Raw genomic sequence first — 21933 nt, 5'->3', positions numbered from 1 at the left:
TATATATATATATATATATATATATATATATAATGGAAATGCTGATTATATATATATATATATATATATATATATATATATATATATATACATATAAATATATGTATATATTGCATTCTATTTTAGTTACTTTATTGAGTTTACAACCCCCTGGCGCTGTTTTGTACTGTTTTTGTACTTATTTTGATTATTATTATTTCTCAATTGTTTGTAAATGTTGTAATTTATAGATAAAGGTTTATAAAAAAAAATTAAAAAAATAAAACTCGACCATGACAGTTAAGCCCCTCCCACTCCAGCCAGAAGAAGAAAAAGTAACTTGAATTCTAACAACTCGGCCATGACAGTTAAGCCCCTCCCACTCCAGCCGGAAGAAGAACAGGTAACTTCCTGTAACTTAACGGAACTTTACGCCAACCTCCTACGGCAAACCTCCGCAGAAAGACAAGAGTCAGCATGTCGTCGCTTCTTCGCCGCCTACCGACGCCCAGGTTGGTGTTGTCGTCGCGGGGACGTTTGGCCGGTCGTTGCCGCTCCGACGACCGAGTTCCGCGGCAAGGCGGTCGAGTGTTGGCCGGCTTTGGTGGCGCGCATTGCCGCTCCGAGCACACGGCAGCTGCAGGTGCTGTGGAGGTGGAGGTGGAGCTCAGGAAACTACGTGGAGAGGACGATGGTAAGAACTCTCTCATGTGCTTCTAATACACGGACATACTGTACTGTACTATTATTATTATTATTACTGTACTGTAGTACACAGTGTAATGTACTCATTGCTGCTTAATATCACAGGAAGTCATAGCAACCCCTAAAGATATGCCCCCTAGTGTCTGTCAGCAGTATTGTATCACATCAATTTGACTGAGGTATATAATGATCATATTCATGCAAGTAGCTGGGATTAAACCTTCATACAAATACTTCATCAATCAACATTTTTTCAACTGAAATAATGGCATATGTCTAATTTTCATAATGTTTTAAAGGGCTGAATCCTCCCAGGTTCTTTTGTTTTAGGCTACACCAGTGGTTCTTAACCTTGTTGGAGGTACCGAACCCCACCAGTTTCATATGCGCATTCACCCAACCCTTCTTTAGTGAAAAATAAAATGTTTTTTTTTTTTTTATTCAAGACAAAGTTATGTTTTTTTTACTGGTGCACAAAATGAAGCGTGCATGAACATTGCCTTGTTAAAAGAACAAAACCAACACAGCATGAACTCACAACAAATTACACACCTGCAAATCAGTGTGACTTCTGCTGTTGCCGTATATCCGTAATACGCCGATAGGGAGAAGTTTTTATTTACACGATGAGTCGGGCGTGTCTTGACCTCCGCCGAACCCCTAGGGTTCCATCGAACCCAGGTTAAGAACCACTGTTCTACACTAGGCCTGCAACAACTAATCGATTATAAAAATAGTTAGCGATTAATTTAGTAATCGACTCGTTGGATCTATGCTTTGCGCATGCGCAATTTTTTTATATTTTTATTTTCAATTGTTTATTTATTTATTTTTTTAATAAACCTTTATTTATAAACTGCAACATGTACAAACAGCTGAGAAACAATAATCAAAATAAGTATGGTGCCAGTATGCTGTTTTTATTCAATAAAATACTGGAAAGGATAGAAATGTAGTTTGTCTCTTTTATCCGATTATTAATCGATTAATCGAAGTGAAGTGAATTATATTTATATAGCGCTTTTCTCAAGTGACTCAAAGCACTTTACATTGTGAAACCCAATATCTAACTTACTTTTTTTTTTTTTTTAAACCAGTGTGGGTGGCACTGGGAGCAGGTGGGTAAAGTGTCTTGCCCAAGGACACAACGGCAGTGACTAGGATGGCGGAAGCGGGGATTGAACCTGCAACCCTCAAGTTGCTGGCACGGCCACTCTACCAACCGAGCTATACCGCCCCCAATCAATATCAATCGAAGTAATAATCGACAGATTAATCGATTATCAAATTAATCGTTAATTGCAGCCCTAGTCTACACTAAGCCGGATAACCCCTTAAATAATCGACAGATTAATCGATTATCAAATGAATCGTTAATTGCAGCCCTAGTCTACACTAAGCCGGATAACCCCTTAAATAATCGACAGATTAATCGATTATCAAATTAATCGTTAATTGCAGCCCTAGTCTACACTAAGCCGGATAACCCCTTAAACCAGGCCTGGGCAATTATTTTGAGAATAAATGTGTCTTAGGGCCGGTATATCTGATTTTTAGGAACACTAATACAAAACCTCACAATAATGTCTGATTGAATGCTAGAAGCGTTATGACAGAACACCTTAAAAAACGTGGAATTTTAAATGTTCTACTGAATGAGGCACCCAGAATGTACATGAAAATAAAGAATGTGGGATTTTACAATATTAACTGTAGCTGCTGACAGAAGCACATTATATAATGTCATAGTTGGTTAGAGTAAATAAATACAATGTATAAATATAAGTTCATATTTACATATAATGTGATTAAAAATGTATTTCCTTTGGTAATTTCATGCAAGTATATGTTAACTTTATTTTTTGTTACAAAACCCATGTAAATAGGAGAGGAACATATTTTTTGTTCCGGTTTGGTCACATTGTTGGGGGGACAATTAATATGTGACGGAATAAGGGAAGCAGCATGAGACAGCAAGCATTTGATGGACGAGGTTAATGGAGTCTCGGGTTAAAAATAAACTTTATTCCCTCGGAGTTTGTGAGGCCAATGAGGTATGATTCTTTCTGAGAATGTATGTGAAATCAATGTCTTTTCTTTATTTGATGTCAGACTAATTTTAAGTTCTATTTTTCTTATTCATTAGTTCCGACGGCATTATTTTGGTATTGTGTTGGCATCGTTGTTACGAGAAGAAGGCGTGGCTGAAATAAATGTCTGTGTGAGAAAAACGGAACAACTTGAGCCTTGATTAAGACCTCGGAGGGAGTAACGTTAACTATGAACGATAAAACACTGAATATTGACAACATATGAACGTCACACTGCAGTGACTTAGATCAGTGTTTTTCAACCTTTTTTGAGCCGAGGCACATTTTTTTTCATTGAAAAAATGCGGAGGCACACCACCAGCAGAAATCATTAAAAAAACTAAACTCAGTTGACAGTAAAAAGTCGCAATTGTTGGATATGAATTTAAACCATAACCAAGCATGCATCAATATAGCTCTTGTCTCAAAGTAGGTGTACTGTCACCACCTGTCACATCACACCGTGACTTATTTTGAGTTTTTTGTTTTCCTGTGTGTAGTGTTTTAGTTCTTGTCTTGCGCTCCTATTTTGGTGGCTTTTTCTATTTTTTTTGGTATTTTCCTGTAGCAGTTTCATGTCTTCCTTTGAGCGATATGTCCCGCATCTACTTTGTTTTAGCAATCAAGAATATTTCAGATTGTTTTTATTGTTGATTGTCATGTCATGTTCGGATGCACTTTGTGGACGCCGTCTTTGCTCCACAGTAAGTCTTTGCTGTCGTCCAGCATTGTTTTTGTTTACTTTGTAGCCAGTTCAGTTTTAGTTTTGTTCTGCATAGCCTTCCCTAAGCTTCAATGCCTTTTCTTAGGGGCACTCACCTTTTGTTTATTTTTGGTTTAAGCATTAGTTACCTTTTTTACCTGCACACTGCCTCCCGCTGTTTCCGACATCTACAAAGCAATTAGCTACCTGCTGCCACCTACTGATATGGAAGAGTATTACACGGTTACTCTGCCGAGCTCTAGACAGCACCGACACTCAAGAACAACACATCATTTGCAGACTATAATAAAAAATATTTTTAACCCAAATAGGTGAAATTACATAATATCCCACGGCACACCAGACTGTATCTCACGGCACACTAGTGTGCCGCGGCACAGTGGTTGAAAAACACTGACTTAGATGACCATAGTAACTAGTATATCATGCGAAAGCGCAGATTCCAACCATTGAAATACTTAGTATAGTTCCAAGACTTACGGTCATTAGAAAACATCACTGCACATCATAATGGCAGCTACACTTTCCATACTATAGATCGAAAATAATTATTTGGGAATGTCCGGCTGGCCAGATTGAAAAGCTGCCCAGGTCTGCCTTAAACGAATAATTATTTAGCCCAAGCCCCGTTTCAGCCACACTAACACATCGTTTAAGGTTCCCAACCTTGGATAATTTTTTTACACGGGCAAGTGCGTCGTGTATTTCTTGAATCGCCGGTTCTTAACTTTGTACAAACTCATTGATCGTTTACAAACTTGAGTTGGAAGGGGAAGTGAAATCAGAAAGACCGCGCCCCACACAGGAAGTGACAGCCAGCTTCATAACAACCGGAGCTAACCACTGGAAATATGGAGACGAGTCATCCAGACATGCCCGTGTTTCTCATTCTTCTACATGTACGGACGCTTGTGGAAATCACACATGAATACTTTAAGACGGGGGTCGGCAACCCAAAATGTTGAAAGAGCCATACTGGACCAAAAATACAAAAAAAAGTAATCTGTCTGGAGCCGCAAAGAATTAAGACTTATATAAGTGTTATAATGAAGGCAACACATGATGTAAGTGTCTAATTAGTGTTGCGTTTTGGACCAGTTGTTCCTCCCAGGGAATTCAAGTCACAAGTCGCTCCCAAGCTCTTTACGACACTTAAAGTTGAGTTGAAAAACCACCAGAGACAGAATAGGTATTTTGTAATATATTGGCAAAGCTTTGCAGATATATATACATTTGAGACCAGTCCAGCATAGAACATTCTATCGCGCCGCCAAAATGGTCTGCCTTCCCGACCCAAAACCCTCTCCCCTCTCTCCTCTCTCTAGTCAAAACAAATGCTTATTATCGCTCTCTCTAACATTCCTCATTCAAGGTTAAGCACACAGTTTTGCAGACAAAACAAAAGACCACAATAGGAAGAACACGAGCTGTTTTCAAATATGACTATGAAATAAAAGTAGTAACACTTAAATTCGGATATATGTAAATATCTGCCTCCGACATTAGCTATATTCGCCTACTATCAAAATGACTATGTGTCGCAGGCTGATGCAAATCTTGGTTGAAAGAATTTTTGAAAAGTAATATTTATTACACACATTTTTACATTAGTAAAACCTCTCAGAATATGAGATAACTCCTGGAAATGAATGTCTTAGAAAGGCCAAAGGTATGGATGTGTGTGTCCAAGTTAAAGGAAAAGGCAGGCTGTCTTCTTCTAATGGATTTATTACAATCTTTGCAAGCTGGCTAACGTTTGCTGTGGTCTGGAACAACATGGCTACACAAGCAACTATCAGAAATGCAGCCAATATTACATACAGATAATGTGTCATGAGACATGCAAATATAAATTATTATAAGTCGAGGAAATTAAATGAGCTCAAATATACCTACAAACGAGGCATAATGATGCAATCTGTCCATACAGCTAGCCTAAATAGCATGTTAGCATCGATTAGCTTGCAGTCATGCAGTGACCAAATATGCCTGCTTACCACGCCATAACAAGTCAATGTTATCAACAAAGCTCACCTTTTTGCATTCACGCACAGTATAAAACGTTTGGTGGACAAAATGAGACAAAGGAGTGGCATAAAACGCGTCTTTCTGTGGCGGTGTCGGAGAAATGTATACAAACTGTTGAGTCACAGTCCACACAACGGTGAGTTCAAGGACCGCTGAATTTAGTAGGACAAAACGGCGCTTGCCAAATACTCATCAGTGAAGCACAAACATATTAAACAGTGGGATTTCTAACAATTAGTAAGGTTTCTCCTATAGAAACCATATTACAACAAAAAATATATTTTTCACCCCGTTTTTTTTCCCCATTTCCATACATTTTTGAAAAAGCTCCATGGAGCTGCATGTGGCTCTAGAGCCGCGGGTTGCTGACCCCCGCCTTAAGAGAAAGCGACTGCAGCTATTTGGGATACAACACTTCTCAGACGGCAAGAGAACTTTCCAATGTCCAGGTCAGATGTGATTCTACTTAGCAAAAAACTTTGTCCAAATGTCGAAGGAGAGACAACGAGAATGCGGGCTCCCGTGGATGTGATAAAAAAGGTAGCGTGTGCTTTGTATCACCTGGCAGTCGAGGGAAAACTACGGAAAAGGGCGAATGCATTTGGATTGGCAAAGCAGACTGTATCAGTTATTGTCCGCCATGTATGTGGCGGACTCAATGTCTAGGTCCAGAGTATATCAAGTCAGCAAAAAGGAATGAACAATGAAGGTGAAGGCAAAAGAGTGAGGAGTGTCCTGACCAGATATCTACATCCCTAGTTTGATTAATGTTAAATGTTCTTTATCACATTGTTTACATGTCTAATAAAGATTTGATTATTTTATGATGTCTCAGGTGTGATTCCCTACCATAGGGCCCCACAGCACACTGGATTCCAGTTCATTGAAAAACCACAACACTGGATATTGTTCACATAAGTCAAATTTAATTTAAGAACTTGCACACAAAGCAACACTGGAGGTGACTATGACCTGCGCATTTTAGGTTGCGTTGCGCCGGCTGACGGAGGGGCGAGGGGGTCTTAAACGACCATTGTTTGTGTGTGGACAAGGATAAGGTTAGGTGGGATTTATCCTGGATAGCCTTAATGGCGTGTTTGAATAAAGCGGGGAGACGAGAATTAAAGTTTAACAATTTATTCTACAAATGGTGACAATGTTCCCTCTAAGGTGCGCGCCTGTGCAATTGCACACTGCTCAAGCGTCCTCTGCGCACGGCAAATCTATGCCACGCACAAATTCAAATAAGCGCATAACAATTTTCGACACGACAGAGAAAACAGTTTTCGTCGTCATTGTTCAAATATTGTAACGTCTGTCGAGACGCTTTGAGGACATGAATTCCATCCATCACTTTACTGAGCAAAACTCTTTATTGTCGGCCATAAACACATCACCAAAGCATTAGTAAAAAAAATGATATCTAGCAAAACTGGTCTTTTCAAACCAGACCAAAAGCAACTTTGTTATATCACCAGCAGCCGCTCGCTCTTTCTCACTTGCGCCAACACATATGGCACTTAGCCAGTGATGCGTTTACAGCCACACAAAAAGTCGGACAACTCCAACACCACACATAAAGTGTCATTCCAGGTCGCTACACTATGATTTACCAATCAAATGTGTGCTTATTCTAGTGTCATTTATTAGGAATCTTAGTTTATAAATATTAATCATGAAATGCTGTTAGTATATTAAATAAATACTAATACAAATATATTTTTTACAAACAGGAAGTTGCAGGAATGTACACATGATCCCCTGCTTACATCTCATTGTGCAACATGTGAATGTTTTAATGGGAACTAAATGCAATGTCTGAAAGGGGTACACATTATTATTTCCAAAGCAGACAAACAATACCAGTACACAGTTCATGGAAAACAATATTTTTTGTTATTGTCATTGTAAGCGGGCCTAAACACTTATATTAGAAATGGAAATGACTGCTGTCATTTGATTCTAATAATAAGAGAATGTTGTCTGTCTATCTGTGTTGGCCCTGCGATGAGGTGGCGACTTGTCCAGGGTGTACCCCGCCTTCCGCCCGAATGCAGCTGAGATAGGCTCCAGCGACCCCGAAAGGGACAAGCAGTAGAAAATGGATGGATGGATGGAGATGTAAGTTTTTATTTAGTCATGTTTGGGACAGGTGTGCTGCTGGTGTAGCCACATTGTGCACGTGTGATGTTGCTCACATGGGCTCCACTCAATGCTCAGGGACTTTTTGCCTTTGCTCACACACATGAACAATTAGAGGGAACATTGGTGACAATATCAGCCCTGGAGAGAAGACCGTGCTCTTCAAAGTCTGGTGCTTCTCTCAATTGTCTTCTTCTTTTAGTTTTCTGGAGGGTGGCAGCCTTAACTTAGACCAGGGGTGTCAAACTCATTTTAGATTGGGGGCCACATGGAGAAAAAGTGGGCCGGACTGCTAAAATTATGGCATGATAACTTAAAAATAAAGACAACTTCAGATTGTTTTGTTTAAAAATAGAACTAGCACATTCTGAAATTGTACAAATCATGACGTATGTTTTGTTTTTTTACAATGACCTGTTGCGGTTAATAGCATACATACTTTATTTGTCGTTATTTATATCATCTGAATAGATTATGTGATAGTGTTCTATCAAGATCAAATAATAGTATCAAAATCAAACTACCGTTATGTTTTTTATGTGGTTTGAGCATTTTCCTCGACTGATGGAATGTGATTTATTTTGTCCATATGTAGCATCATCTACAAACATACAAAGAATTGCTATTGCGACATCCAGTGGACACATTTAGAACAGCAGTTTCTTTCATTCAAAAAATGTCTTCATTTTTATTAGGGATGTCCGATAAATGCGTTAAAATGTAATATCGGAAATTATTGGTATCGTTTTTTTTATTTATCTGTATTTTTTTATTTTTTATTTTTTTTTACTAAATCAACATAAAAAACACAAGATACTTACAATTAGTGCACCAACCCAAAAAACCTCCCTTCCCCATTTACACTCATTCACACAAAAGGGTTGTTGCTTTCTGTTATTAATATTCAGGTTCCTACATTATATATCAATATATATCAATACAGTCTGCATGTAAGCACACATGCTGCTGGTCCACTAATAGTACTAACCTTTAACACTTAATTGGACTCCATCCATCCATTTTCTACCGCTTATTCCCTTCGGGGTCGCGGGGGGGCGCTGGAGCCTATCTCAGCTACAATCGGGCGGAAGGCGGGGTACACACTGGATAAGTCGCCACCTCATCGCAGGGCCAACACAGATAGACAACATTCACACTCACATCCACACACTAGGGATAATTTAGTGTTGCCAATCAACCTATCCCCAGGTGCATCATTTGATTTGATTTGATTTAATTTGTATTTGATTTGATTGATTATTTAATTTGTATTTGATTTCATTTCATTTTATTTCATTTGTATTTTTTGTCATTTTTCATTTCATTTGATTAAATTTTTCCTTAAATTTTTCATTTCATTTGATTTATTATTATTTAATGTTTCATTTATGTTTATCCCTTTTGGGGTCGCGGAGGGTGCTAGGAGCCTATCCTAGCTGCATTCGGGCGGAAGGCTGGGTACACCCTGGACAAGTCGCCACCTCATCGCAGGGCCAACACAGATAGACAACATTCACACTCACATTCACACACATTTCATTTTTCATTTCATTTGCATTTTATTTAATTTTATTTCATTTGTATTTTATTTCATTTTATTTCATTTGTATTTTATTTCATTTAATTTTTGGTTATTTTTCATTTTATTTCATCAAATTTTTCCTTTAATTTTCATTAATTACTAGTTTCTATGTAACTATTTTTATATTGTTTTACTTTACTTTTTATTCAAGAAAATGTTTTTAATTTATTTATCTTATTTTATTAATTTTTTTAAAAAGTACCTTATCTTCACCATACCTGGTTGTCCAAATTAGGCATAATAATGTGTTAATTCCCCGACTGCATATATGGGTTGATATCGGTATCGGTAATTAGAGAGTTGGACAATATCGGAATATCGGCAAAAAGCCACTATCGGACATCCCTAATTTTTATACTTAGCAAACTCATCCCACGGGCCGGAAAAAACCTGTTGGTGGGCCTGATCCGGCCTTCACATTATTACTCTTAATAATACATATATTTATATATATCCTTCCATCCAATTTCTACCGCTTGTCCCTGTCGGGGTGGCGGAGTGCTGGAACCTATCCCAACTGCATTCAGGCGGAAGGCGGGGGTACATCCTGGACAAGATGAGCTTCAAGCATGTGATGTGAAAACCATGGAGAGAATGCCAAGAGTGTGCAAAGGGTGGCTATTTTGCCAATCAGGACTCTTTGTCTTCTGCAGGTATCGTGGAAGTGCTCATGTGTCGACACAAGGCCCGGAACGCTCTGGGCCACGTGTTTGTGTCCCAGGTACGTCCTGTCACTCACACAAACACACAATGGCCGACATGTGTGATCACTTTAAAGAGACATACAGTTTGTGTGAGCAGATGAGAGCGCTGATGTCCACGCTGTACAATGGTGACTCTGCCCCGCGTGTGGTCGTCTTCAGGAGTTTGGTACCCGGTGTCTTCTGTGCAGGTGTGTTAGTCTCATGCTCTCTGTTGTCACCACTTTCTGTGCAGGTGTGTTAGTCTCATGCTCTCTGTTGTCACCACTTTCTGTGCAGGTGTGTTAGTCTCATGCTCTCTGTTGTCACCACTTTCTGTGCAGGTGTGTTAGTCTCATGCTCTCTGTTGTCACCACTTTCTGTGCAGGTGTGTTAGTCTCATGCTCTCTGTTGTCACCACTTTCTGTGCAGGTGTGTTAGTCTCATGCTCTCTGTTGTCACCACTTTCTGTGCAGGTGTGTTAGTCTCATGCTCTCTGTTGTCACCACTTTCTGTGCAGGTGTGTTAGTGTCAATGAATGTGAGCGTGAGAGAAGCACTTCCTGTGTGTGTGGTGTCCTAATACTTGAGTGTTGTGTGCAGGAGCTGACCTGAAAGAACGAGCGCTGATGGACGACCAACAATCTGATTTGTTTGTTCACGGCCTGAGAGACCTCATGACTCATATAGGTGACAACCTACTATTACTATTACTACTACTACTACTATTATTACTACTACTATTATTATTATTATTATTACTACTATTATTACTACTACAACTATTAATACTATTGCTATTATTACTACTGCAAATACTGCTATTACTACTATAACTATTACTAGTACTATTACTACTACTACTACTATTAATAATATTACTACTACTACTGCTATCATTACTACTACTGCTTTTACGACTACTGATATTATTACTATAACTATTACTACTACTATTAATACCACTAGTATTACTATTATTACTACTACTACTGCTATTACTACTATTACTATTACTACTATAACTATTACTAGTACTACTATCACTACTAATATTACTATTATTACTACTGCTATTATTAGTACTATTACAACTACTGCTATTATTACTACTACTACTACTATTAATACTACTATTACTATTATTATTACTACTACTGCTGCTATTATTACTATGACTACAACTGCTTTTAAGACGACTACTGCTATTACTACTACTGCTATTACTGCTATAACTATTTACTTTTATTACTATTGCTACTACTACTAGTATTACTACAACTATTACTGCTACTACTAATACTATAATTATTACTACTATTGCTATTACTACTACTATTGCTAATATTCCTATTACTACTATTACTGCTAATATTACTATTACTATTACTACTACTATTATTATTACTACTGCTTTTACTACTATAACTAGTACTATTACTACTACTACTACTATTATTACTACTACAACTACTATTACTACTACTATTAATACTACTATAATTACTACTACTGCTTTTAATACTACTGCTATTACTACTATAACTATGTACTATTATTACTATTGCTACTACTATCACTAGTATTACTGCTATTACTACTACAACTATTACTGCTACTATTACTATAATTACTACTACTATTATTACTACTACTGCTAATATTACTACTACTATTACTACTGCTAATATTACTACTACTACTGCTAATATTACTACTATTACTACTGCTAATATTACTACTATTACTACTGCTAATATTACTACTATTATTACTACTACTGCTGCTAATATTACTACTACTGCTATTACTACTACTGCTATTACTACTGCTACTATTACTACTACTGCTAATAGTAATAGTTGTCTCCCAGCCTCGCTGCCTATGCCCACCATAGCAGCCATTGATGGAGTGGCTCTGGGAGGAGGACTTGAGCTGGCCTTGGCCTGTGACCTTCGCACTGCTGGTGAGTGGCCAGGAGTCTTCTAGAAAGCTACATTATTAGCAGGCCTCGCCACACGTCTTAAAATGCAACTCTGCGTCAGTCCGCTACAGACTAACCTAGCATGATTGTACTGTTAGCACTCTAGCTCAGTGGTCCCCAACCACCGGGCCGCACAAGAAAAAAAAATGTATATATATATTTTTTTTTTATTAAATCAACATAAAAAACACAAGATACACTTACAATTAGTGCACCAACCCAAAAAACCTCCCTCCCCCATTTACACTCATTCACACAAAAGGGTTGTTTCTTTCTGTTATTAATATTGTGGTTCCTACATTATATATCAATATATATCAATACAGTCTGCAAGCACACATGATTGTATTTCTTTATGACAAAAAAAACAAGCCCCCCACTGTACTTCTGCTCCAACCCAGCATGGGTAGAGTATGTATGTGAGCGAGGTTAGCAGGCCTGGTTGACGTGGTGGTGATCACCTTCACGCGTCCTCCTCTTTTGTCCCGAGCTCAGCGTATTCCGCACAGATGGGCCTGATTGAGACGACACGGGGGCTGCTCCCGGGGGCCGGTAAGACGCCGCACACAAACGCCATATACAGACGACGCTTTGTGACCTTGAGGTGGTTCCGCGTAGCACAGGAGGAAGTCAGCGACTGCCGCGCACCGTGGGCGTGACTCTGGCCAAAGAGCTGATCTTCACAGGTGCCAACATGTCACTCACTCGCCACATGGAGCGTGGACGTGACCTTTTTTTCCCCCTTCTGCCCTTCAGGGAGGCGCCTGGGAGGGCGGGCGGCGCTGGCGATGGGCCTGGTGAACCGAGCGGTGGACCAGAACGAGGCGGGAGACGCCGCTTACTCAGAAGCGCTCAGCCTGGCTCGGGAGATCCTGCCTCAGGTTGGAACACCTCCAATGCCTCTTTCTTTTTAGTAATCACACGTCTTTCTCCGCGGGCTTCTGTCGCTCCACATTTCTTCTACCCCAGCTCCAATGGGTCATGGTGCCACATTTTAATACGCCGCTAATGACGCACCAGCTAATCTGATAATGCCCGCTTTTGATTGGTCCAACTGTCCCGGCTTTCCAGGCTCCCATCGCCGTGCGGATGGCGAAGGAGGCGATGAACAGGGGCACCGAGGTACGAAGTGAGAAGTTGTTGTTGTTGTTGTTGTTGTTGCCCGGCGACTGACATTTCACCTCATCAGGTGGACATCACCTCGGCCATGGCGATAGAAAGGATGTGCTACGCTCAGGTAAGGAGGACTTTCAAGGGGATGGTGCAGGTGTACCTAATAAAGTGGCCGGCATGTGTCTTGTTTAGGTCATCCCGACACGGGACAGACGCGAGGGAATGGCGGCATTCATCGAGAAGAGACCTCCGCGATACATTGGCGAATAATTTGGGGTGACAAACCGCTTTATTTTAATGAAATGGTACCTCGGTTTTCTTACACCGTCTCGATGCAATCTCACATTTTTATAATGTCATCGACTATCACATCTGTAAATCTGTCACGCGTATGATTCCGCGGAATTTAGTGTCCAAACAAAGAATCGCGCTCAGTCAGTGTGCTTTTTTGTTTTTAAACTGACTGCAAAATAAGCCACTATGGGGCCAAAGAAAGTTGTGAGTGCAAGCACTTAGATTAAAAAAAGAGAGAAAACATTTTTATTTTTAAATTGAATATGACAGCAAAATAAGCCACTGGGGGCCATAGAAAGTTGTGAGTGCAAGCACTTTGATTAAAAAAGTATGAAAAAAATGGTGTTTTTAAATTGAGTATGACAGCAAAATAAGCCACTAGGGGCCAAAGAATGTTGTGAGTGCAAGCACTTTCATTAAAAAAGTAAGAAAATCTTTTTGTTTTTAAATTTAGTTTGACAGCAAAATAAGCCACCATGGGGCCCGAAAAAGTTGTGAGTGCAAGCACTTTGATTCAAAAAGAAAGAAATTTTTTTTATTTTTCAATTGAGTCTGACAGCAAAATAAGCCACTATGGGGCCAAAAAAAGTTGTGCGCGCAAGCACTTTGATAAAAAAATTTTTACAAATAATTTGGTTTTTAAATTGAGTTTGACAGCAAAATAAGCCACTATGGGGCCAAAAAAAGTTGTGAGCGCAAGCACTTTGATACAAAAATGTAAGAAAATATTTTTGTTTTTAAATTGAGTATGACAGCAAAATAAGCCACTAGGGGCCAAAGAATGTTGTGAGTGCAAGCACTTTCATTAAAAAAGTAAGAAAATGTTTTTGTTTTTAAATTTAGTTTGACAGCAAAATAAGCCACCATGGGGCCCGAAAAAGTTGTGTGTGTGCAAGCACTTTGATTCAAAAAGAAAGAAAACAATTTTATTTTTCAATAGAGTCTGACAGCAAAATAAGCCACTATGGGGCCAAAAAAAGTTGTGCACGCAAGCACTTTGATAAAAAAAAAATTACAAATAATTTTGTTTTTAAATTGAGTTTGACAGCAAAATAAGCCACTATGGGGCCAAAAAAAGTTGTGCGCGCAAGCACTTTGATACAAAAAAAAATTACAAATAATTTTGTTTTTAAATTGAGTTTGACAGCAAAATAAGCCACTATGGGGCCAAAAAAAGTTGTGCGCGCAAGCACTTTGATACAAAAAAATGTAAGAAACTATTTTTGTTTTTAAATTGAGTATAACAGCAAAATAAGCCACAAGGGGCCAAAGAAAGTTGTGAGTGCAAGCACTTTGATTAAAAAATGTAAGAAAATATTTTTGTTTTTAAATTGAGTATGACAGCAAAATAAACCACTAGAGGCCAAAGAAAGTTGTGAGCGTGAGCACTTTGATTAAAAAAGTAAGAAAATGTTTTTGTTTTTAAATTTAGTTTGACAGCAAAATAAGCCACCATGGGGCCCAACAAAAGTTGTGAATGCAAGCACTTTGATTCAAAAAGAAAGAAAAAAAGTTTATTTTTCAATTGAGTCTGACAGCAAAATAAGCCACTATGGGGCCAAAAAAAGTTGTGCGCGCAAACACTTTGATAAAAAAAATTTGTTTTTAAATTGAGTACAGCAAAATAAGCCACTATGGGGCCAAAAAAAGTTGTGGGCGCAAGCACTTTGATACAAAGAAATGTAAGAAACTATTTTTGTTTTTAAATTGAGTATGACCGCAAAATAAGCCACAAGGGGCCAAAGAAAGTTGTGAGTGCAAGCACTTTGATTAAAAAATGTAAGAAAATATTTTTGTTTTTAAATTGAGTATGACAGCAACAAAAGCCACTATGGGGCCCAAAAAAGTTGTGAGTGCAAGCACTTTGATTAAAAAAAAGAAAGAAAACATTTTTGTTAATAAATTGAGTATGACAGTAATATAAGCCACGAGGGGCCAAAGCAAGTTGTGAGTGTGAGCACTTTGATTAAAAAAGTAAGAACATGTTTTTGTTTTTAAATTTAGTTTGACAGCAAAATAAGCCACCATGGGGCCTAAAAAAGTTGTGAGTGCAAGCACTTTGATTTAAAAAAAAAAAAAAAAAAAGAGTATGAAAATATTATTGTTTTTAAATTGAGTATGACTGCAAAATTAGTCATTATAGGGCCAAAGAAAGTTGATTAAAACAGTATGAAAAAAATGTTTTTAAAATCAGTATGAGAGCAAAAATGAGCAACGGGGCCAAAGAAAGTTGTGACTTCAAGCACTTGGATTAAAAAGTTAGAAAAATTAAAGAAATAAAGAACTTCTTCTCTGTTCATTACCAATAAGAATTTTTCTTAAAATGTCAAATTCATGTTAAATGTTCATTTATTTTTTTTAATCTGTCATTTGTTTTTCACATTGGGTTTTGCATGTAAAACTATAATTATTATCTATAAAATGTGTTTTTTTATTTTATTTGAATACCTTTGGATTCATATTTTCTAATGGTTTTCGTCTTGACGTTCTGCAATAAATTACTAGTGTGAGGCAAATAACTAGTACTTTGTGCAACCTTAAGATTGACTCAACACACTTACTTCATGGATCCAAAAGGCACCCAAGTCATAAGTCAGCAATAAACATTTTTTTTTTTACTTCTGATCTACTGTATATAACGTTTTTTTTTTGTTTTTTTTGTTTCATGGCCTTTTTGTCAAAAATAAGTTTATTTTTATACTCGGAAAATACATAACGTCTAAAACATTTTTTGCATAGTAGAATATTTGAGGTTGGGTAGTCACAGCCTTGAATAGGCTACTACTGATTTTGGTACTTTAGACACCAAATATTATTTCCCCAGTGCCTACTGAGCTACGATGTTTGAGTTCACGCACCTCTTTTCTATACATCTGCCATGTTATATATATATAGATAGAACTGCCCAAGTTCATTTGCATAGCATTTCAGCAATTTATTGGCAGTTTAACACATTTACGCTCATCAAAGCTCTGAGAATTATCCTCATGGGTTTTTGGCGCCATCAGGTGGTTAAAAGGGGCAATTAAGCCAAAACAATATTTTGTTGTTTTTCAATCGACACACGAGTGAGATTCAGTTGATTTGAATGCAAAAAAGCAGAGTAACATAGCGGAATTACAGTCTGTTCAAATGTAGCACTTATAATAGGAGTCAATACTTTGTTTATGTCCTTTTAGACATACAACAAGGTCAAAGTAGCAGGCTATGTTACATCAAGTGTATTTTTAAGGGTAATTAGATCAAAATGGAACTGAGCATTTCGAACAAAAACCGAGGTACCACCTGTGAATATAAAATGTCACCGTGAAAGGTATTTACTAATCTCTTATGACAACATTCAATAAAACAATGTAAACATTTACATTCTTTATTTCCTAAGAGGAAAAATGTCAACATTTAGTAGCAACGTCATAAAAGCTTATGAAAGATACACATGAGTATTTGTCATTCAAGTGGAAGGAGGAGGGATTGAAATAGAACGCCCTCAAACGTGGTACCATTTGGAGCTCAAGCTCAAACGAGACAAACATGTCTCAAAAGTCAAACCGATTTCAAGGAGTAGTTCACTTTCCATCTTTCCATATTGTTTTTACCTCCAAAGTAGAACAAATGGGTTGTGGCTTCCTGCATTCGTAGAACTTCCTGCACCACTTCTATTAGTTCCTTCCATAATCGATGCATATTTTATCAGCATTGATAACACATTTGAAAACAAATTTGCAACTATTTTTGCAAATTCAGACGATTTAGGCTGCAATAATATGGAGGTTAATTTGTGTTTATTACTAAATCTTTTTTTGACACTCAATTTATGTAACTGAATTTTGTGAACTGATTATTATTATTTTTTTACATCAAATAAAGCTGACAATTTAATTGAAAACAAATCTGTTAGCAAAATGTGTGTTTAAAAATGTTTTAAAATTCAGTGCCGAAACATTTGCTGCTTCAAGAAGCAAGACCCACTTCCGGTAAATTAAGACTTGACGCGATTGGTCCTGTCTCAGAAGCAGCCAATGAGGTGTCAAGTTTGGAGTCACGTGACATAAGGCTTGCAAAAACAGCAAAAAAAAGGCAGTTAACTGGGCGACCTGGGCATTATACAACATAATAAACACTTCAATGCAGCCCACTGGATATTTGCAAACTAGATCTGCACTTTTGAGTGACATACAAGCTCTGCTTCATGCAGAGTGGGCGGGGCTTGTTTAGAGCAAAACATTTTTTTGAAAAAGCAAAAATGTGCTTTTTCAATGTGTATTTTACTTGTTTTAAATGTTATTTTTTTTAGTCTGTCCTTTGCCTCTATTTCTTTGTGTACAGACCTTTTGTTCTTCAACTGTGGTTGTTTCTAAAGGGCTTTATAAATAAAGTTGGTATGGTAAAAAGCCTGATAGCGAGTGTCAGACGGAGGCAGATTTCTACAAGAAAGTTCTGGATAACAGTGATATTATATTGATAAGTGGATGTTTTTTACTTAAACAAAAATTATCCAGTGGGCTGCATTGAAATGTTTACTATGTTGTATTAAGCCATGGTAGCCCAGTTAACTGCCTTTTTTTTTTTTAATGCTGTTTTGTAAGACCCGTGTCACGTGACTTCAAACATGACACCTCATTAGCTGCTTCAGCCTTCATTTACTGGAAGTGAGTCTTGCCTGCAATTTTTTTTTTAACATTGATGTTTCAGTACTGTTTTGTTTTTTACACTGAATTTTTAAACAGGCATTTTTCTAAAAAAAAAATTTCAATGAAATTGTCAGCATAATTTGATGTAAAAAAATAAATAATTTAAGTTCACAAAATTCAAAATGCAAAAAAAAAAGCTGTGACATAAATTCAGTGTAAAAAAAAAAAAGACACACAAAAAAATAAACATTAAAATACAAATGTACCTCCATGCAATAATCACAAAAAAGCCAACAAAATCCTAGACTGTTGAATGACTTCACAATAGTTGAAAGTCTCCAAAGTTGTACAACCTGGAGTTCAACCAAGATTTGGGGGGGGGGGAAATGCCTACAAATTACAATACAATAACAAACTTGTGAGTTTTGATGAATTCACATTACATTATTTCTAATGAGGTCATTTGAACAACTTGAAAGTCAACCATCATCACAGGACAGACTGTTCAACTTTGGAGGTTCCACTGTGTTGTCTTTACCCTTTATGAAAGTGGTACAATTTGGAGTTCAACCAAAGTTCTCCAGAATGTCTGAAAATTGAAAACATAACTCTGGAGTTTTGATGAAGAAAAAAAATCCCATGACATGATTTAAACCTACTCAGTGGCCTTGTGGTAAGAGTGTCCGCCCTGAGATGGGTAGGTTGTGAGTTCAAACAAAGACTATAAAAATGGTAGCCATTACCTCCCTGCTTGGCATTCAGCATCAAGGCTTGGAATTGGGGGTTAAATCACCAAAAATGATGTCCTCTGCATTTGACCCATCCCCTCACCTCCCAGGAGGTGAACAAGGGGATGGGTCAAATGCAGAGGACACATTTCACCACACGTGTGTGTGTGTGTGTGTGTGTGTGTGTGTGTGTGTGTGTGTGTGTGTGTGTGTGTGTGTGTGTGTGTGTGTGTGTGTGTGTGTGTGTGTGTGTGTGTGTGTTAACTTATTTACATTGAGAAAACACTCAATTTGAGCAACTTATAAGTCAACCAGCATCATTAAATAGACTGTGTTCAACCTTGTATAACTTGCTTTTACATGTCAAAGCTACATGGTCAAATGTCTCAAAAGTGGTATTATTTAGCCTTTAATCAGTTTTCTGGAAAAATATGTCTGAAAATTAAAAATATAATTATGAGGTTTTGATAAATGTATTATTCACTTTATATTATTTATAATGGGAACACATTTTCCAGGGTGTAGTGGCAGTGAGTGAGGGGGTGTATTGGGATCGGGCCTTCATTTGTTTAGAAATGAAAATAACTGAAAAAGTCAAGTGGGATCACAGAGTGGATTGTTTCCTTATTTTTACACTTTTTTTGAAAGAAAACTCAATTGGAACATCCAAAGTGGAATGTCGTATAAAACCCAGCGTTGAAGCAAAAATAGAAAAACATGCCTCAAAAGCATACTTGCCAACCTTGAGACCTCCGATTTCGGGAGGTGGGGGTGGGGGCGTGGTCGGGGGTGGGGCAGGGGGCGTGGTCAAGATATATATATATAAGAAATACTTGATTACTTTCAGTGAATTCTAGCTATATATATATATATATATATATATATATATATATAAAATAAATACTTGAATTTCAGTGTTCATTTACAAACTACAACTCACAAACACTTTAGAGTTAGGCTCCACCATCAGAATGTGTACTTAAACTTATAAAGATCACATGGATATTATTCAGTGAGTTGATTCACCAAAACTAACCTGTTATACAGGAGGAAAAAGCACACAGGACGTTTCAATTGTTCACAAACTGGTCGCGCTCATCAGAATGACAAGACACTTCCGGTCTGCAGGTGATAGCATTCAATTGGGAAGAAACGCCCTACTGACCAATGTGAATACTGATAAATGTGTAATGACAGCTCCAAAAACGAATTCAAACCACAAAATAAAATAAATAAATCAACACAAAAATGTGACACATTATGGGTGGGTCACATGTGCATGTACAGTAGATGGCAGTATTGTCCCGTTTAAAAGTGTCACAACATTGCTGTTTACGGCAGACGAACTGCTTTACGGTAGACACTGTTGTTGTGTGTTGTCAACACGTCACTCAGGTCCGCCTGAATTTCGGGAGTTTTTCGGGAGAAAATTTGCCCCGGGAGGTTTTCGGGAGAGGCGCTGAATTTCGGGAGTCTCCCGGAAAATCCGGGAGGGTTGGCAAGTATGCTCAAAAGTGAAACAAAACTTTAGAGTAACGAGCATTGTGTTTTGCTTTTTCTTTGGCTTTTTTTGTCAGTGACAGCAAAGAAGGAAACGTGTGATGATAACCATAGAACAGGGCACAGCCACTTACCAGCATTCTAGTATTATTACAATCCCTCAAATGATCGTCATCCAAAAGTCCCGAGTACAAAGTACAATGAATTCAAGCCATTCATGGACAAGCTAATACCTTTTAGTATGTACTGCTTTTTAAAGATGCATGCTGACAACACAATACATTATGTGCGGCCTACAAGACGTTACACGACACTGCTACCCGCTCACATCACTTTGTGTTTTTGAAATGTACAGCAAAGAATCATCTTGACTATTTTTTTTAAAACGTCCTGTCGGAGAGGCATCGGCTAACAAAAGTCCCAGCATGCCTCAGGTCAAACTAATAGTCCATAAAATGCTGACATTTCAACATCGATTTTCAAGCATACTTATTAACACATTCGCTGCAGTATTATGTAACAGTATTTAGTTTGAAAAGGAATATAAATAAGCTTAGTTTGTGTGCAAAGAAGTGCGTACCCTCTGACCTTTTATTTGTACATGTGGAGCGTTCTTGGTAAGATCCCCTCCTCATGGTTATAGGAAGTTACCTGAAAGAGAAAGACAATACACTACGTCATAATCAACAGAGGATCCAGCATTTATTCACTTATTCTTTTCAACATTGGCTTACACACATCTCTGATGGCACAACTTGATCCCCTTGTCCTGTGTTGGTGCAGGTTTGTACATGTAACTAAATACAACTATTGATAAGTAAATATTGGTTTCTAAACTTTCCCAGTCCAAGTATTGCAGCATTTCCCTTACAGACAAAGCAAGGTCTCGCCGCTGTTCCGACATCCAAAGTAAGAAAAACGCAGGATAAATAAATATTGTCCACGTTCTGTGTTGGTGTCATTTACACAAAACAGCAACACGGGGAAAAAGTCGTCTGATGGAAATGGAGTTTAAAGTGTTAAACATTAAATCCTCGTACCGCTTTTAATACACAAATCTCTTACAGTCTCAGAAGAAGGAATATTGTCAGGTCAACTTTGTGCTCCTATTCCGTGTCCATGGCCTAGAAAAAAAAGCTGTTTATCGAGACTGTTACGCCTTTCCCACCTTGACACACTGGCACTGGCACTGCTCGGTATGGCGTCAAAACTAGGGCTGCGAATCTTTGGGTGTCCCACGATTCGATTCAATGTCGATTCTTGGGGTCACGATTCGATTCAAAATCGATATTTTTTCAATTCAACACGATTCCCGATTCAAAAGGATTGTCTATTCATTCAATACATAGGATTTCAGCAGGATCTACCCCAGTCTGCTGACATGCAAGCAGAGTACCGTATTTTCCGCACTATTAGCCGCACCTAAAAACCACAAATTTACTCAAAAGCTGACAGTGCGGCTTTTAACCCGGTGCGCTTTATATATGGATTAATATTAAGATTCATTTTCATAAAGTTTCGGTCTCGCAACTACGGTAAACAGCCGCCATCTTTTTTCCCCGTAGAAGAGGAAGTGCTTCTTCTTCTACGCAAGCAACCGCCAAGGTAAGCACCCGCCCCCATAGAACAGGAAGCGCTTCTTCTTCTACTGTAAGCAACCACCCGCCCGCGTAGGAGAAGAAAAAGCGCACGGATATTACCGTACGTTTCATTTCCTTTGTGTGTTTACATCTGTAAAGACCACAAAATGGCTC

General features: G+C 38.0%; 2 protein-coding genes across 4 annotated transcripts in view; one reads left to right on the top strand and one right to left on the bottom strand.

Moving 5' to 3' along the window:
- The first annotated feature begins 359 nt into the window (after positions 1-359).
- echdc2 (enoyl CoA hydratase domain containing 2) lies at positions 360-14200 on the top strand. Its single transcript, XM_061978281.2, has 11 exons — positions 360-673; positions 9904-9971; positions 10052-10142; positions 10533-10619; positions 11803-11895; positions 12409-12465; positions 12537-12599; positions 12670-12794; positions 12985-13035; positions 13103-13150; positions 13219-14200. Exons 1-11 carry the CDS (start codon positions 457-459, stop codon positions 13294-13296), a joined length of 978 nt encoding a protein of 325 aa, XP_061834265.2. The 5' UTR covers positions 360-456; the 3' UTR covers positions 13297-14200.
- A 4676-nt stretch (positions 14201-18876) lies between these two features.
- Positions 18877-21933, bottom strand: part of zyg11 (zyg-11 family member, cell cycle regulator) — a 39706-nt gene continuing 36649 nt past the window's right edge. For all 3 annotated transcript variants that reach the window (XM_061978280.2, XM_061978278.2, XM_061978279.2), the window contains one exon: positions 18877-20830. The gene's annotated coding sequence lies outside the window, so the exon portion shown is untranslated. The remainder of the gene's footprint in view (positions 20831-21933) is intronic.

This window comes from Nerophis lumbriciformis, linkage group LG18 (genome assembly GCF_033978685.3).
Source record: "Nerophis lumbriciformis linkage group LG18, RoL_Nlum_v2.1, whole genome shotgun sequence".
In the NCBI taxonomy this organism is placed as follows: Eukaryota; Metazoa; Chordata; class Actinopteri; order Syngnathiformes; family Syngnathidae; genus Nerophis; species Nerophis lumbriciformis.
The sequence above is the reverse complement of the archived record's forward strand: the minus strand, read 5'-3'. Positions and strand labels throughout refer to the sequence as shown.